The 19,099-nt window shown below is 47.6% G+C and overlaps 1 protein-coding gene across 1 annotated transcript in view; it reads left to right on the forward strand.

The window, feature by feature from the left end:
* TMUB1 (transmembrane and ubiquitin like domain containing 1) overlaps window positions 1–17,628 on the forward strand; it is a 60,298-nt gene extending 42,670 nt beyond the window's left edge. Inside the window, exons 2-3 of the mRNA XM_077267736.1 lie at window positions 12,818–13,300; window positions 16,830–17,628. Coding sequence (XP_077123851.1) covers window positions 12,828–13,300; window positions 16,830–17,172 — 816 coding nt within the window. The 5' untranslated portion in view covers window positions 12,818–12,827 and the 3' untranslated portion in view covers window positions 17,173–17,628. The remainder of the gene's footprint in view (window positions 1–12,817; window positions 13,301–16,829) is intronic.
* The last annotated feature ends 1,471 nt before the right edge of the window (window positions 17,629–19,099 follow it).

Here is a 19,099-nt window from a genome sequence, read left to right on the forward strand (position 1 = left end):
GGGGCTGTATAATGATGATGGGGCTGTATAATGATGGGGCTGTATAATGATGATGGGGCTGTATAATGATGGGGCTGTAAAATGATGATGGGGCTGTATAATGATGATGGGGCTGTATGATGATGGGGCTGTATGATGATGATGGGGCTGTATGATGATGATGGGGCTGTATAATGGTGGGGCTGTATAATGATGGAGCTGTATAATGATGATGGGGCTGTATGATGATGATGGGGCTGTATATTGATGATGGAGCTGTATAATGATGATGGAGCTGTATAATGATGATGGGGCTGTATAATGATGATGGGGCTGAATGATGATGGGGCTGAATGATGGGGCTGTATAATGATGACGGGGCTGTATAATGATGGAGCTGTATAATGATGATGGAGCTGTATAATGATGATGGGGCTGTATAATGATGATGGAGCTGTATAATGATGGGGCTGTATAATGATGGGGCTGTATAATGATGATGGGGCTGTATAATGATGATGGGGCTGTATAATGATGATGGAGCTGTATAATGATGATGGGGCTGTATAATGATGGAGCTGTATAATGATGATGGGGCTGTATAATGATGATGGGGCTGTATAATGATGGGGCTGTATAATGATGGGGGCTGTATAATGATGATGGAGCTGTATAATGATGATGGAGCTGTATAATGATGATGGGGCTGTATAATGATGATGGGGCTGTATAATGATGGGGGCTGTACAATGATGGGGGCTGTATAATGATGATGGATCTGTATAATGATGGGGCTGTATAATGATGATGGGGCTGTATAATGATGAGGGCTGTATAATGATGATGGAGCTGTATAATGATGATGGGGGCTGTATAATGATGGGGGCTGTATAATGATGATGGAGCTGTATAATGATAGGGCTGTATAATGATGATGGGGCTGTATGATGATGATGGGGCTGTATAATGATGATGGAGCTGTATAATGATGATGGGGCTGTATAATGATGATGGGGCTGTATAATGATGATTGGGCTGTATGATGATGATGGGGCTGTATAATGATGATGGGGCTGTATAATGATGGGGGCTGTATAATGATGGGGGCTGTATAATGATGATGGAGCTGTATAATGATGGGGCTGTATAATGATGATGGGGCTGTATAATGATGGGGGCTGTATAATGATGATGGGGCTGTATAATGATGATGGGGCTGTATAATGATGATGCGGCTGTATAATGATGATGGGGCTGTATAATGATGATGGGGCTGTATAATGATGATGGGGCTGTATAATGATGATGATGGGGCTGTATAATGATGATGGGGCTGTATAATGGTGGGGCTGTATAATGGTGGGGCTGTATAATGATGATGGGGCTGTATAATGATGATGGAGCTGTATAATGATGATGGAGCTGTATAATGATGATGAGGCTGTATAATGATGATGGGGCTGTATAATGATGATGGGGCTGTATGATGATGATGGGGCTGTATGATGATGATGGGGCTGTATATTGATGATGGAGCTGTATAATGATGATGGGGCTGTATAATGATGATGGGGCTGAATGATGATGGGGCTGTATAATGATGATGGGGCTGTATAATGATGATGGGGCTGTATAATGATGATGGGGCTGTATAATGATGGAGCTGTATAATGATGATGGGGCTGTATAATGATGGAGCTGTATAATGATGATGGAGCTGTATGATGATGGGGCTGTATAATGATGATGAGGCTGTATAATGATGATGGGGCTGTATAATGATGATGGGGCTGTATAATGATGATGGGGCTGTATGATGATGATGGGGCTGTATAATGATGGGGGCTGTATAATGATGATGATGGGGCTGTATAATGATGATGGGGCTGTATAATGATGATGGGGCTGTATAATGATGATGGGGCTGTATAATGATGATGGGGCTGTATAATGATGATGATGGGGCTGTATAATGATGATGGGGCTGTATAATGGTGGGGCTGTATAATGGTGGGGCTGTATAATGATGATGGGGCTGTATAATGTTGATGGAGCTGTATAATGATGATGGAGCTGTATAATGATGATGGGGCTGTATATTGATGATGGAGCTGTATAATGATGATGGGGCTGTATAATGATGATGGGGCTGAATGATGATGGGGCTGTATAATGATGATGGGGCTGTATAATGATGATGGGGCTGTATAATGATGATGGAGCTGTATAATGATGATGGGGCTGTATAATGATGGAGCTGTATAATGATGATGGAGCTGTATGATGATGGGGCTGTATAATGATGATGGGGCTGTATGATGATGATGGGGCTGTATAATGATGGGGGCTGTATAATGATGATGGGGCTGTATAATGATGATGGGGCTGTATAATGATGATGGGGCTGTATAATGATGATGGGGTTGTATAATGATGATGGGGGCTGTATAATGATGATGGGGCTGTATAATGATAATGGGGCTGTATAATGATGATGGGGCTGTATAATGATGATGGGGCTGTATAATGATGATGGAGCTGTATAATGATGATGGAGCTGTATAATGATGATGGGGCTGTATAATGATGATGGAGCTGTATAATGATGATGGAGCTGTATAATGATGATGGGGCTGTATAATGATGATGGAGCTGTATGATGATGATGTAGCTGTATAATGATGATGGGGCTGTATAATGATGATGGAGCTGTATAATCATGATGGGGCTGTATAATGATGGAGCTGTATAATGATGATGGGGGCTGTATAATGATGATGGGGCTGTATAATGATGATGGGGCTGTATAATGATGATGGGGCTGTATAATGATGATGGGGCTGTATGATGATGGAGCTGTATAATGATGGGGCTGTATAATGATGATGGAGCTGTATAATGATGATGGAGCTGTATAATGATGATGGGGCTGTATAATGATGATGGAGCTGTATAATGATGATGGAGCTGTATAATGATGATGGGGCTGTATAATGATGATGGGGCTGTATAATGATGATGGGGCTGTATAATGATGATGGGGCTGTATAATGATGGGGTTGTATAATGATGATGGGGTTGTATAATGATGATGGGGCTGTATAATGATGGGGCTGTATAATGATGGGGCTGTATAATGATGATGGGGCTGTATAATGATGATGTGGGCTGTATAATAATGGGGCTGTATAATGATGATGAAGCTGTATAATGATGGGGCTGTATAATGATGATGGAGCTGTATAATGATGATGGGGGCTGTATAATGATGATGGGAGCTGTATAATGATGATGGGGCTGTATAATGATGGGGGCTGTATAATGATGATGTGGGCTGTATAATGATGATGTGGGCTGTATAATGATGATGAAGCTGTATAATGATGGGGCTGTATAATGATGATGGGGCTGTATAATGATGATGGGGCTGTATAATGATGATGGGGCTGTATAATGATGATGGGGTTGTATAATGATGATGGGGCTGTATAATGATGATGGGGCTGTATAATGATGATGGGGCTGTATAATGATGGGGCTGTGTAATGATGATGGGGCTGTATAATGATGATGGGAGCTGTATAATGATGATGGGGCTGTATAATGATGATGGGGCTGTATAATGATGATGGGGCTGTATAATGATGATGGAGCTGTATAATGATGGGGGCTGTATAATGATGATGGAGCTGTATAATGATGATGGAGCTGTATAATGATGATGGGGCTGTATAATGATGGGGGCTGTATAATGATGATGGAGCTGTATAATGATGATGGGGCTGTATAATGATGATGGGGCTGTGTAATGATGATGGGGCTGTATAATGATGATGGGAGCTGTATAATGATGATGGGGCTGTATAATGATGATGGGGCTGTATAATGATGGGGGCTGTATAATGATGATGGAGCTGTATAATGATGATGGAGCTGTATAATGATGATGGGGCTGTATAATGATGATGTAGCTGTATAATGATGATGGGGCTGTATAATGATGGGGCTGTATAATGATGATGGGGCTGTATAATGATGATGTGGGCTGTATAATTATGATGGGGCTGTATAATGATGATGGGGCTGTATAATGATGATGGAGCTGTATAATGATGATGGGGCTGTATAATGATGATGGGGCTGTATAATGATGATGGGGCTGTATAATGATGATGGGGCTGTATAATGATGATGGGGCTGTATAATGATGATGGGGCTGTATAATGATGATGGGGCTGTGTAATGATGATGGGGCTGTATAATGATGATGGGGCTGTATAATGATGATGGGGCTGTGTAATGATGATGGAGCTGTATAATGATGATGGAGCTGTATAATGATGATGGGGCTGTATAATGATGATGTAGCTGTATAATGATGATGGGGCTGTATAATGATGGGGCTGTATAATGATGATGGAGCTGTATAATGATGATGGGGCTGTATAATGATGATGGGGCTGTATAATGATGATGGGGCTGTATAATGATGGGGCTGTATAATGATGATGGAGCTGTATAATGATTATGGGGCTGTATAATGATGATGGGGCTGTATAATGATGATGGGGCTGTATAATGATGATGGGGCTGTATAATGATGATGGGGCTGTGTAATGATGATGGGGCTGTATAATGATGGGGCTGTATAATGATGATGGGGCTGTATAATGATGATGGGGCTGTATAATGATGATGGGGCTGTATAATGATGATGGGGCTGTATAATGATGATGGGGCTGTATAATGATGATGGGGCTGTATAATGATGATGGGGCTGTATAATGATGATGTTGCTGTATAATGATGATGGGGCTGTATAATGATGATGAGGCTGTATAATGATGGGGCTGTATAATGATGATGGGGCTGTATAATGATGGGGCTGTATAATGATGATGGGGCTGTATAATGATGATGTTGCTGTATAATGATGATGGGGCTGTATAATGATGATGAGGCTGTATAATGATGGGGCTGTATAATGATGATGGGGCTGTATAATGATGATGGGGCTCTATAATGATGATGGAGCTGTATAATGATGGGGCTGTTGTCATGATTCTCAATGGCGAGAGAACATAGCCCAGCATATATGAGAACTAGCTCTTGGAAGATGGAAACTATACTGACCATGAACTAAACCTGCCGCACAACTAGAAGTGGCCGGGTAGCATGCCTACGTTTTTTTATCCCTAGATGCCCAGCGCCAGCCGGAGAACTACCTAATCCTAGCAGAGGAAAAGACAGTCCTGGCTCACCTCTAGAGAAATTTTCCCAAAAGGCAGACAGAGGCCCCCACATATATTGGCGGTGATTTTAGATGAAATGACAAACGTAGTATGAAAATAGGTTTAGCAAAAATCGAGGTCCGCTTACTAGATAGAAAGAAGACAGAAAGGGCACTTTCATGGTCAGCAGAAAACCCTATCAAAACACCATCCAGAAATTACTTTAAGACTCTAGCATTAACTCATAACACCAGAGTGGCAATTTCCGCTCACAAGAGCTTTCCAGACACAGTAACGAAACAGCAGCTGTGAACAGGAACAAAATGCAAAAACACACAAGGACAAAAGTCCAACTTAGCTGGGAGTTGTCTAGTAGCAGGAACATGCACAGAAAGGCTTCTGATTACATTGTTGACCGGCATGAAACTGACAGAGGAGCAAGGTTATATAGCGACTCCCACATCCTGATAGGAGCAGGTGAACAGAGGGGATGATGCACACAAGTACAATTCCACAAGTGGCCACCGGGGGAGCCCAGAATCCAAATTCACAACAGTACCCCCCCCTCAAGGAGGGGGCACCGAACCCTCACCAGAACCACCAGGGCGATCAGGATGAGCCCTATGAAAGGCACGGACAAGATCGGAGGCATGAACATCAGAGGCAGTGACCCAAGAATTATCCTCCTGACCGTATCCCTTCCATTTGACCAGATACTGGAGTTTCCGTCTGGAAACACGAGAGTCCAAGATCTTTTCCACAACGTACTCCAACTCACCCTCAACCAACACCGGAGCAGGAGGCTCAACGGAAGGCACAGCCGGTACCTCATACCTGCGCAACAATGACCGATGAAAAACATTATGAATCGAAAAGGATGCAGGGAGGTCCAAACGGAAGGACACAGGGTTAAGAATCTCCAATATCTTGTACGGGCCGATGAACCGAGGCTTAAACTTAGGAGAAGAAACCCTCATAGGGACAAAACGAGAAGACAACCACACCAAGTCCCCAACACAAAGCCGAGGACCAACACGACGACGGCGGTTGGCAAAAAGCTGAGTCTTCTCCTGGGACAACTTCAAATTGTCCACCACCTGCCCCCAAATCTGATGCAACCTCTCCACCACAGCATCCACTCCAGGACAATCCGAAGATTCCACTTGACCGGAGGAAAATCGAGGATGAAACCCCGAATTACAGAAAAACGGGGACACCAAGGTGGCAGAGCTGGCCCGATTATTGAGGGCGAACTCCGCCAAAGGCAAAAAAGCAACCCAATCATCCTGATCCGCAGACACAACACCTCAAATATGTCTCCAAGGTCTGATTAGTCCGCTCGGTCTGGCCATTAGTCTGAGGATGGAAAGCAGACGAAAAAGACAAATCTATGCCCATCCTAGCACAGAATGCCCGCCAAAATCTAGACACGAATTGGGTCCCTCTGTCAGAAACGATATTCTCCGGAATACCATGCAAACGAACAACATTTTGAAAAAACAGAGGAACCAACTCGGAAGAAGAAGGCAACTTAGGCAAGGGAACCAGATGGACCATCTTAGAGAAACGGTCACACACCACCCAGATGACAGACATCTTATGAGAAACAGGCAGATCCGAAATAAAATCCATCGAGATGTGCGTCCAAGGCCTCTTCGGGATAGGCAAGGGTAACAACAATCCACTAGCCCGAGAACAACAAGGCTTGGCCCGAGCACAAACGTCACAAGACTGCACAAAGCCTCGCACATCTCGTGACAGGGAAGGCCACCAGAAGGACCTTGCCACCAAATCCCTGGTACCAAAGATTCCAGGATGACCTGCCAACGCAGAAGAATGAACCTCAGAGATGACTCTACTGGTCCAATCATCAGGAACAAACAGTCTACCAGGTGGGCAACGATCAGGTCTATCCGCCTGAAACTCCTGCAAGGCCCGCCGCAGGTCTGGAGAAACGGCAGACAATATCACTCCATCTTTAAGGATACCTGTGGGCTCAGAATTACCAGGGGAGTCAGGCTCAAAACTCCTAGAAAGGGCATCCGCCTTAACATTCTTAGCACCCGGTAGGTAAGACACCACAAAATTAAACCGAGAGAAAAACAACGACCAGCGCGCCTGTCTAGGATTCAGGCGCCTGGCAGACTCAAGGTAAATTAAATTTTTGTGGTCAGTCAATACCACCACCTGATGTCTGGCCCCCTCAAGCCAGTGACGCCACTCCTCAAAAGCCCACTTCATGGCCAAAAGCTCCCGATTCCCAATATCATAATTCCGCTCGGCGGGCGAAAATTTACGGGAAAAAAAAGCACAAGGTCTCATCACGGAGCAGTCGGAACTTCTCTGCGACAACACCGCCCCAGCTCCGATTTCAGAAGCGTCGACCTCAACCTGAAAAAGAAGAGCAACATCAGGCTGACGCAACACTGGGGCGGAAGAAAAGCGGCGCTTGAGCTCCCGAAAGGCCTCCACAGCATCAGGGGACCAATCAGCAACATCAGCACCCTTCTTAGTCAAATCAGTCAATGGTTTTACAACATCAGAAAAACCAGCAATAAATCGACGATAAAAGTTAGCAAAGCCCAAAAATTTCTGAAGACTCTTAAGAGAAGAGGGTTGCGTCCAATCACCAATAGCCTGAACCTTGACAGGATCCATCTCGATGGAAGAGGGGGAAAAAATGTATCCCAAGAAGGAAATCTTTTGAACCCCAAAAACACACTTAGAACCCTTCACACACAAGGAATTAGACCGCAAAACCTGAAAAACCCTCCTGACCTGCTGGACATGAGAGTCCCAGTCATCCGAAAAAATCAGAATATCATCCAGATACACAATCATAAATTTGTCCAAATAATCGCGGAAAATGTCATGCATAAAGGACTGGAAGACTGAAGGGGCATTTGAAAGACCAAAAGGCATCACCAAATACTCAAAATGGCCCTCGGGCGTATTAAATGCGGTTTTCCACTCATCCCCCTGCTTGATTCGCACCAAATTATACGCCCCACGGAGATCAATCTTAGAGAACCACTTGGCCCCCTTTATACGAGCAAACAAATCAGTAAGCAGTGGTAACGGATATTGATATTTAACCGTGATTTTATTCAAAAGTCGATAATCAATACACGGCCTCAAAGAGCCGTCTTTCTTAGACACAAAGAAAAAACCGGCTCCTAAGGGAGATGACGAAGGACGAATATGTCCCTTTTCCAAGGACTCCTTTATATATTCTCGCATAGCAGCGTGTTCAGGCACAGACAGATTAAATAAACGACCCTTAGGGTATTTACTACCCGGAATCAAATCTATGGCACAATCGCACTCCCGGTGCGGAGGTAGTGAACCAACCTTGGGTTCTTCAAAAACGTCACGAAAGTCAGACAAGAATTCAGGAATCTCAGAGGGAATAGATGATGAAATGGAAACCAAAGGTACATCCCCATGAGTTCCTTTACATCCCCAGCTTAACACAGACATAGCTCTCCAGTCGAGGACTGGGTTATGAGATTGCAGCCATGGCAATCCCAGCACCAAAACATCATGTAGATTATACAGCACCAGAAAGCGAATAATCTCCTGGTGATCCGGATTAACACGCATAGTCACTTGTGTCCAGTATTGTGGTTTATTACTAGCCAATGGGGTGGAGTCAATCCCTTTCAGAGGTATCGGAGCCTCCAATGGCTCCAAATCATACCCACAGCGTTTGGCAAAGGACCAATCCATAAGACTCAAAGCGGCGCCAGAGTCGACATAGGCGTCCGCGGTAATAGATGACAAAGAACAAATCAGGGTCACAGATAGAATAAACTTAGACTGTAAAGTGCTAATTGAAACAGACTTGTCAGGCTTCTTAGTACGTTTAGAGCATGCTGATATAACATGAGTTGAATCACCACAATAGAAGCACAACCCATTTTTTCGTCTAAAATTCTGCCGCTCGCTTCTGGACAGAATTCTATCACATTGCATATTTTCTGGCGTTTTCTCAGCAGACACCGCCAAATGGTGCACAGGTTTGCGCTCCCGCAGACGCCTATCGATCTGAATAGCCATCGTCATGGACTCATTCAGACTCGCAGGCACAGGGAACCCCACCATAACATCCTTAATGGCATCAGAGAGACCTTCTCTGAAAATCGCCGCCAGGGCGCACTCATTCCACTGAGTAAGCACAGACCATTTGCGGAATTTTTGGCAGTATATTTCAGCTTCATCTTGCCCCTGAGACAAGGACATCAAGGCCTTTTCCGCCTGAAGCTCTAAATGAGGTTCCTCATAAAGCAAACCCAAGGCCAGAAAAAACGCATCCACATTGAGCAACGCAGGATCCCCTGGTGCCAATGCAAAAGCCCAGTCTTGAGGGTCGCCCCGGAGCAAGGAAATTACAATCCTGACCTGCTGTGCAGGGTCTCCGGCAGAGCGAGACTTCAGGGACAAAAACAATTTGCAATTATTTTTAAAATTTTGGAAGTGAGATCTATTCCCCGAGAAGAATTCAGGCAAAGGAATTCTAGGCTCAGACATAGGTGCATGAACAACAAAATCTTGCAAATTTTGTACCTTTGTGGCGAGATTATTCAAACCTGTAGCTACACTCTGAAGATCCATTTGAAACAGGTGAACACAGAGCCATTCAAGGATAAGAAGGAGAGAAAGAGAGGAAGGCTGCAATATAGGCAGACTAGCAAGTGATTCAATTAAGAGCACACTCAGAACTAGAGGAAAAAAAAAAAAAAATTGTAGCAGACTTCTTTTTTCTCTCCTTTCTCAGCCAGTAATTTAACCCTTTTTTTTTGGCCGGTCAAAACTGTCATGATTCTCAATGGCGAGAGAACATAGCCCAGCATATATGAGAACTAGCTCTTGGAAGATGGAAACTATACTGACCATGAACTAAACCTGCCGCACAACTAGAAGTGGCCGGGTAGCATGCCTACGTTTTTTTATCCCTAGATGCCCAGCGCCAGCCGGAGAACTACCTAATCCTAGCAGAGGAAAAGACAGTCCTGGCTCACCTCTAGAGAAATTTTCCCAAAAGGCAGACAGAGGCCCCCACATATATTGGCGGTGATTTTAGATGAAATGACAAACGTAGTATGAAAATAGGTTTAGCAAAAATCGAGGTCCGCTTACTAGATAGCATGAAGACAGAAAGGGCACTTTCATGGTCAGCAGAAAACCCTATCAAAACACCATCCAGAAATTACTTTAAGACTCTAGCATTAACTCATAACACCAGAGTGGCAATTTCCGCTCACAAGAGCTTTCCAGACACAGTAACGAAACAGCAGCTGTGAACAGGAACAAAATGCAAAAACACACAAGGACAAAAGTCCAACTTAGCTGGGAGTTGTCTAGTAGCAGGAACATGCACAGAAAGGCTTCTGATTACATTGTTGACCGGCATGAAACTGACAGAGGAGCAAGGTTATATAGCGACTCCCACATCCTGATAGGAGCAGGTGAACAGAGGGGATGATGCACACAAGTACAATTCCACAAGTGGCCACCGGGGGAGCCCAGAATCCAAATTCACAACAGGCTGTATAATGATGATGGGGCTGTATAATGATGATGGGGGCTGTATAATGATGGGGCTGTATAATGATGATGGGGCTGTATAATGATGGGGCTGTATAATGATGATGGGGCTGTATAATGATGATGGGGCTGTATAATGATGATGGGGCTGTATAATGATGGGGCTGTATAATGATGATGGGGCTGTATAATGATGATGGGGCTGTATAATGATGATGGAGCTGTATGATGGGGCTGTATAATGATGGGGCTGTATAATGATGATGGGGCTGTATAATGATGATGGGGCTGTATAATGATGGGGGCTGTATAATGATGATGGGGCTGTATAATGATGATGGGGCTGTATAATGATGATGGGGGCTGTATAATGATGGGGCTGTATAATGATGATGGGGCTGTATAATGATGGGGCTGTATAATGATGATGGGGCTGTATAATGATGATGGGGCTGTATAATGATGATGGGGGCTGTATAATGATGGGGCTGTATAATGATGATGGGGCTGTATAATGATGGGGCTGTATAATGATGATGGGGCTGTATAATGATGATGGGGCTGTATAATGATGATGGGGCTGTATAATGATGATGGGGGCTGTATAATGATGGGGCTGTATAATGATGATGGGGCTGTATAATGATGGGGCTGTATAATGATGATGGGGCTGTATAATGATGATGGGGCTGTATAATGATGATGTGGCTGTATAATGATGGGGCTGTATAATGATGATGGAGCTGTATAATGATGATGGGGCTGTATAATGATGATGGGGCTGTATAATGATGATGGGGCTGTATAATGATGATGGGGCTGTATAATGATGATGGGGCTGTATAATGATGATGGGGCTGTATAATGATGATGGGGCTGTATAATGATGATGGGGCTGTATAATGATGGGGCTGTATAATGATGATGGGGCTGTATAATGATGATGAGGCTGTATAATGATGATGGGGCTGTATAATGATGGGGCTGTATAATGATGATGGGGCTGTATAATGATGATGAGGCTGTATAATGATGATGAGGCTGTATAATGATGATGGGGCTGTATAATGATGATGGAGCTGTATAATGATGATGGGGCTGTGTAATGATGATGGGGCTGTATAATGATGATGGGGCTGTATAATGATGGGGCTGTATAATGATGATGGGGCTGTATAATAGTGATGGGTTCTGTATAATTATAATCTTTATTTTTATATAGCGCTAACATACTCCGCAGCGCTTCACAGTTTGCACATTATCATCACTGCCCCCATTGAGGCTCACAATCCTATTCCCCATCAGTCTGTCTTTGTAGTGTGGGATGAAACTGGAGGAAACACTGGGGGAACATACAAACTCCTTGCAGATGTTCTTGGTGGGAATTGGACCCAGGATTCCAGGGCTGCAACCGTGCAGTGCTAATCACTGAGTCCCCATACAGTGCTAACCACTGAGCCACCATTCTGCCCAGTACAATGATGATGATGAAGGGGGCCGTATGATGGGGCGCTGTGTGTTATGGGGGGGCTATTGGTCCTGTTGCCTTAGTAATTCTTGATGGCTCGTGGTCCTGCTGCCGGGTAGTCGGTGGTCCTCATATGGTAGCCGTGGTCCTAGTGCCTGGGTGGTTGGTGGTGAGCTCCATGTGGTAGCCGTGGTTCTAGTGCATGAGTAGATGGTGGTCCTCTTGTGGTGGTCGTTCCTCTTGTGGTGGTCGTAGTCCTTATGCCGGGTAGTCGGTGGTCCTCATATGGTAGCCGTGGTCCTAGTGCCTGGGTGGTTGGTGGTGAGCTCCATGTGGTAGCCGTGGTTCTAGTGCATGAGTAGATGGTGGTCCTCTTGTGGTGGTCGTTCCTCTTGTGGTGGTCGTAGTCCTTATGCCGGGTATTTGGTGGTCCTAATATGGTAGCCGTGGTCCTAGTGCCTGGATGGTTGGTGGTGAGCTCCATGTGGTAGCCGTGGTTCTAGTGCCTGAGTAGATGGTGGTCTTCTTGTGATGGCTGTGGTCCTGATGGCGGGTAGTTGGTGGTCCTCATGTGGTGGGCTCTCTCTTGCAGCGTCACCTCCATGGCCCTGATAGAAGGCGTCGGGGATGAGGTTACCATTCTCTGTGCGATTCTTCTCCTGATCTCGCTCATCGCCTTGGCTTGGATTTCTACCCACACTTCTGAGAGGGGATCTGCTCCATGGTGGTCACAGGCCTCTGCAGGACTCGGAGCTGAGCCACAACCAAGACCACCCGTGAATTGCACTGACCGGCCCCCTGACAGTGGTGAACCTGAAGGACCCACGCCAGACACTGCAGAGGATGCTGGGAGCTCTTCTATTAGTCTGGACTCCTCGCTGAGTAATCACTTCACATCTTTTGACCAGAGAGCCTCCTCTAGTTGTGACTCACCCCCTGTCCGACATAGAGGACCCCCAACACACGGTGATTCTGCAGGGACACAGGATACAATAACTCTGCGATTAAAGTTCTTGAATGAAACGGAGCGCGTGGTGTCCGTCCGGCTCACCGACTCCGTCCTGCACATCAAGAGGTAAGTGGCTGGAGAGCGGCGACATCAGTTTGGGGGCGGTGGGCCGCACAGCGTATACCCTGGTGCCTCCGTGATAACTATTCTGGTCATTAGGGTGTCTGCCACCACTGTCTCCTCATTGACCGCTCCACAGGGCTGGCCTTATCTTTTGAAGCATTTAGGCCACGTGCACACGCTGCGGATTCCATTGCGGAATTTTCCGCAGCGGATTTGATAAATCTGCAGTGCAAAACCGCTGCGTTTTTTTCTGCGGATTTATCGCGGTTTCTATTGCGGATTTTGCTGCGGGTTTTCACCTGCAGTTTTCTATTGGAGCAGGTGAGAACCCGCAGCAGAATCCGCACAAAGAATTGACATGCTGCGGAAAATAAACCGCTGCGTTTCCACGCGTTTTTTTCCGCAGCATGTGCACTGCGGATTTCGTTTCCCATAGGTTTACATTGTACTGTAAACTCATGGGAAACCGCTGCAGACCCGCAGCAAAATCCGCAGCGTGTGCACATAGCCTGATAATGAAAGTGCCCTAAGGGTATGTGCACACGCTGCGGATTTTCTGAACAAAACCGGACTTTTTCTGCAGGACATCCGCATGCTTTTTTTTAGCATTTTTGACGCGTTTTTTTCCGGAGCTTCCCAATGCATTAAATAGCGGGAAAAACGTGAAAAATCCGCAAAATTAATGAACATGCTGCATTTTTTACCGCAATGCGGTTTTTTTTCGCGGGAAAAAAACGCATCATGTGCACAAAAATTGTACAATGCATTAAAAATGATGGGATGCTTTTGTATGCTTTTTTCCCGCGGAAAATGGCCGAAAAAACGCAAAAAAATCCTGAACGTGTGCACATAGCCTTGTGGGACTCAGACCATTTAACACATCCGTTTGCTACTATTTGGGGTTTCTGCTTTTTTCCATGACGTCCTATTTTTGTGGTTTTGGTGAAGTCATCAGGGCACAGCGCTGCCTTTCTTGTTATAGCGTACTAGATGGTGGCCCAATTCTAACGCATCGGATATTCTAGAATATGTGTGTAGTTTATCTATGAAGATTTTTGAATACATTGAATACACAGGATTTGGCCAACCGCGACCAATTAGCGAAGTGTGGTTCAAATCCCGCGCCAATTCGCAGCCGGACTGCGCCTGTTGCTGATTGTTCGCGGCTGACCACGTAGTATATAACAGCCCACGTAGTATATTGCCCAGCCACGTAGTATATTGCACAGCCCACGTATTATATTGTACAGCCCACGTAGTATATAGCACAGCCCACGTAGTATATCGCCCAGCCCACGTAGTATATCGCCCAGCCCACGTAGTATATCGCCCAGCCCACGTAGTATATCGCCCAGCCCACGTAGTATATCGCCCAGCCCACGTAGTATATCGCCCAGCCCACGTAGTATATCGCCCAGCCCACGTAGTATATCGCCCAGCCCACGTAGTATATCGCCCAGCCCACGTAGTATATCGCCCAGCCCACGTAGTATATCGCCCAGCCCACGTAGTATATCGCACAGCCCACGTAGTATATCGCACAGCCCACGTAGTATATCGCACAGCCCACGTAGTATATCGCACAGCCCACGTAGTATATCGCCCAGCCCACGTAGTATATCGCCCAGCCCACGTAGTATATCGCCCAGCCCACGTAGTATATCGCCCAGCCCACGTAGTATATCGCCCAGCCCACGTAGTATATCGCCCAGCCCACGTAGTATATCGCACAGCCCACGTAGTATATCGCACAGCCCACGTAGTATATCGCACAGCCCACGTAGTATATCGCACAGCCCACGTAGTATATCGCACAGCCCACGTAGTATATCGCACAGCCCACGTAGTATATCGCACAGCCCACGTAGTATATCGCACAGCCCACGTAGTATATCGCACAGCCCACGTAGTATATCGCACAGCCCACGTAGTATATCGCACAGCCCACGTAGTATATCGCACAGCCCACGTAGTATATCGCACAGCCCACGTAGTATATCGCACAGCCCACGTAGTATATCGCACAGCCCACGTAGTATATCGCACAGCCCACGTAGTATATCGCACAGCCCACGTAGTATATCGCACAGCCCACGTAGTATATCGCACAGCCCACGTAGCATATAGCACAGCCATGTAGTATATTGCACAGCCCAAGTAGTATATAGCAATGTGGGCATCATATCCCTGTTAAAAAAAAAAAAAAAAAAAAAAAGAATTAAAATAAAAAATAGTTATATACTCACCTTCCGTTGGCCCCGGATCCAGGCGAAGCGGTTACCGATGCTCCTCGCGCACTCCGGTCCCAAGAGTGCATTGTATAGGCAGCATCAATAGTTAAAAGTTGGTCACACAGGGTTAATAGCAGCGGTAACGGAGTGCGTTACACCGCGGCATAACAGTCCGTTACCGCTGCCATTAACCCTGTGTGAGCGCTGACTGGAGGGGAGTATGGAGCGGGCACTGACTGCGTGGAGGAAGGAGTGACCTTTTTGCCGCCGGACTGTGCCCGTCGCTGATTGGTCGTGGCAGCCATGACAGGCAGCTGGCGAGACAAATCAGCGACTTGGATTTCCATGACAGACAGAGGCCCCGACCAATGAATATCCGTGACAGACAGAAGGACAGACGGAAGTGACCCTTAGACATCGGTTAATCTACTATATAATTGTCTAATAATCTGGGCCTGTCAAGGTGGCAGCTCGCTGTAGTACCACAGCCCGGTGATGGCCATTGCTGGTCTTCATGGTGCATTGCTGTCTTCAATCTCCACTGCCTCCCCTGTTGTAGACTCACTGGCCGTCCTATTGTAGCCTTGCTCCCTGCTGGCGGCCTTCCTGTCGCAGACTTGCACCCGATAGGCGGCCTTCCTGTCGCAGACTTGCACCCGATAGGCGGCCTTCCTGTCGCAGACTTGCACCCGATAGGCGGCCGTCCTGTTGCTGCATCGCTCCCTGCTTGCAGCCTTCCTGTCGCGGCCCCGCCCCCTGCTGACAATTTTCCTGTAGCGGCCCCGCCCCCTGCTGGCAATTTTCCTGTAGCGGCCCGCCCCCTGCTAGCAGCCTTCCTGTGGTGCCCCGCCCCCTGCTGGCAGCAGCCTTCCTGTCGTGGCCCCGCCTCCTGCTGGCAGCAGCCTTCCTGTCGTGGCCCCGCCCCCTGCTGGCAGCCTTCCTGTCGTGGCCCCGCCTCCTGCTGGCAGCAGCCTTCCTGTCGTGGCCCCGCCCCCTGCTGGCAGCCTTCCTGTCGTGGCCCCGCCCCCTGCTGGCAGCCTTCCTGTCGTGGCCCCGCCCCCTGCTGGCAGCCTTCCTGTCGTGGCCCCGCCCCCTGCTGGCAGCCTTCCTGTCGTGGCCCCGCCCCCTGCTGGCAGCCTTCCTGTCGTGGCCCCGCCCCCTGCTGGCAGCCTTGTTGTTGCAGCCCCGCCCCCAGCTGGCAGCCTTCCTGTCGTGGCCCCGCCCCCTGCTGGCAGCCTTTCTGTTGCAGCCTCGCACCCCACTGACATTTTATAACTTGCCCTTCTTGTTTCCTGATTTAGGAGTCAGTTTCCGGACCAGGAGTCGCTCGTCCGCCTTATTTATCAGGGGCAGCTCCTGCGGGATGATTCTCAAACTGTGGCGTCGCTCCAGCTTGCTGACGGATGTGTGTTGCACTGTCATCTTTCCCAGCATGCCCCAGCCTCTGTCCTTGGTGGTGACGAGCCATCCCAGGACTCTGTGAACATCGGCAGCCTCATGGTTCCATTATTCCTACTCCTCCTAGGCATCCTGTGGTACTGCGTGATCCAGTACCCGCATGTGTTCAGTGCCACGGCCACCGCGTGTCTGGGCGCCATGACTCTGTTTGTATTGGTCCTTGTGTTCTACTCTTACCGTAGATAATCCTGCCGCCAGCACCACATGGCACCTGGAAGCTGCAGTGTTCATCCCACACAGCCGCCTCTAAGAGGATGACCACCACAAAGGCTGGACCCCGCTGGTGACCTGCACTGATGTGCGTGGGCCAACTTTCAGACTCCCGTGTTCCTTGTGGCGTGAGGATTATTTTTAGTGAAGACGGCAGCACCATCATGGTGTGAGAGACCAGGCCAGCGGCACATCTGGAGGATGCGAACTACCTGTCACCGCCGCTGCTGGCTCTTACCAGCAGATATGGCAACTCTCAGCTTTATTCTCATCCACAGTCGAACAAAGAAGCGAACGCGCGGCCATGGTTTTACCAATAAGGCGTCACTTGTGCCTCTACAAGTAAGAAACAATGGCCAGGCCCCAACTCTTGTGTCTTGGGGGGGAGGGCTTGTATGTCTCTGATGTGTGGCTAATACACAGATGTATCAGAACTGACTGTGTCCTGTTATCTTGTGTGGCGGGTTCTGGTGGGCATGCACACGCATGATCTAATACTGCACACACATACATCTTGTGTGGCCATGGCTTCACATTGCATATGTAATGTAATGGCCCCATCCGACACAATCATGGGGGGATCACCGTCACCATTTAATTCTTAGGTGTCATGTGCCACACAGGAGAGGAGCAGCATGTACCACCTCCAGAGATATTTGGCGTGTCCCGTCCTTCCAACCTTGGAGATGTGTGCTGTGCCCCTCTCCACCACTGCCCTTTTCTCTTTTGGAGAGGTGCGGCGTGTGTCCCCCCTTCCACCCACGGAGAAGTACGGCATGTGTCCCCCCCCCCCCTCCCACCCACGGAGAAGTACAGCATGTGTCTCACCTTTCACCCACAGAGAAGTACGGCATGTTCCCCCCCTCCCACCCATGGAGAGGTGTGGCATGCGTTCCACCTTCCACCCACGGAGAGGTGCAGCATGTGTTCTTCCCCCCCCCCCCTCCCCCATGGAGAGATGCGGCATGTGTCCTGTCACGGGTCCTTCTCCGGTACCACACAATAAACAGAGCTAGAGTATAGAAAACAATTCCAAGACCTTTATTTAGGCAAAAATACGAAAGGTCCATATATGATCCACCACACAAAGGATAAAATAGTCCAGAACACGAATGCAGTTCAGTAACAGGATAAAAGTCCAACAATCCAGCAGACAGAGGATAGCATAGTCCATATACGCTTCTTTCTCTCTGATATGCTATGAACACATCATCATTCCACACAGGACTGATCTGTGTCTCCCCTCCCTGATATTTACAAGTCTCCCTCCTCATTCACATGTTAGGGGAGTGGGTCACAGGGGCTCATTGTTTCAACAAGCTAGGTCAACATGTCATTAGCATATTAGCAAACAACATTATTCACTGACCCTGTGGAGAGATAACTGTACAGGAATGTGGGGGCTGATATCAGATGGCAAATAACAGCAATTCATCAATTGGCAAATAACTCATCCTACAAGAGAACACCATGATAATCAGTAAAATCTAAATATACACAAAATGATACCACATAACATATCCCACCATCACATGTCCCTCCCCCTTCCACCCACGGAGAAGTACGGCATGTGTCCCACCTTCCACCCACGGAGAAGTGCTGCATGTGTCCCACCTTACACCCACGGAGAAGAGCGGCATGTGTCCCCCCCCTTCCACCCACAGAGAAGTACGGCATGTGTCCCACCTTCCACCCACGGAGAAGTGTGGCATGTGTCCCCCCCTTCCACCCATGGAGTGGTGCGGCATGCGTCTCCCACCTTTCCCTTTCACCCATGGAGAAGTGCGGCATGTGCCCCCACTTCCACCCACGGAGAGGTGCGGCATGTGTCCCCCCCCCCCCCCTCCACCCATGGAGAAGTGCGGCATGTGTCCCCCCCTCCACCCATGGAAAGGTGCGGCAT

The sequence above is a fragment of the Ranitomeya variabilis genome, chromosome 6 (assembly GCF_051348905.1).
Source record: "Ranitomeya variabilis isolate aRanVar5 chromosome 6, aRanVar5.hap1, whole genome shotgun sequence".
NCBI lineage: Eukaryota > Metazoa > Chordata > Amphibia > Anura > Dendrobatidae > Ranitomeya > Ranitomeya variabilis.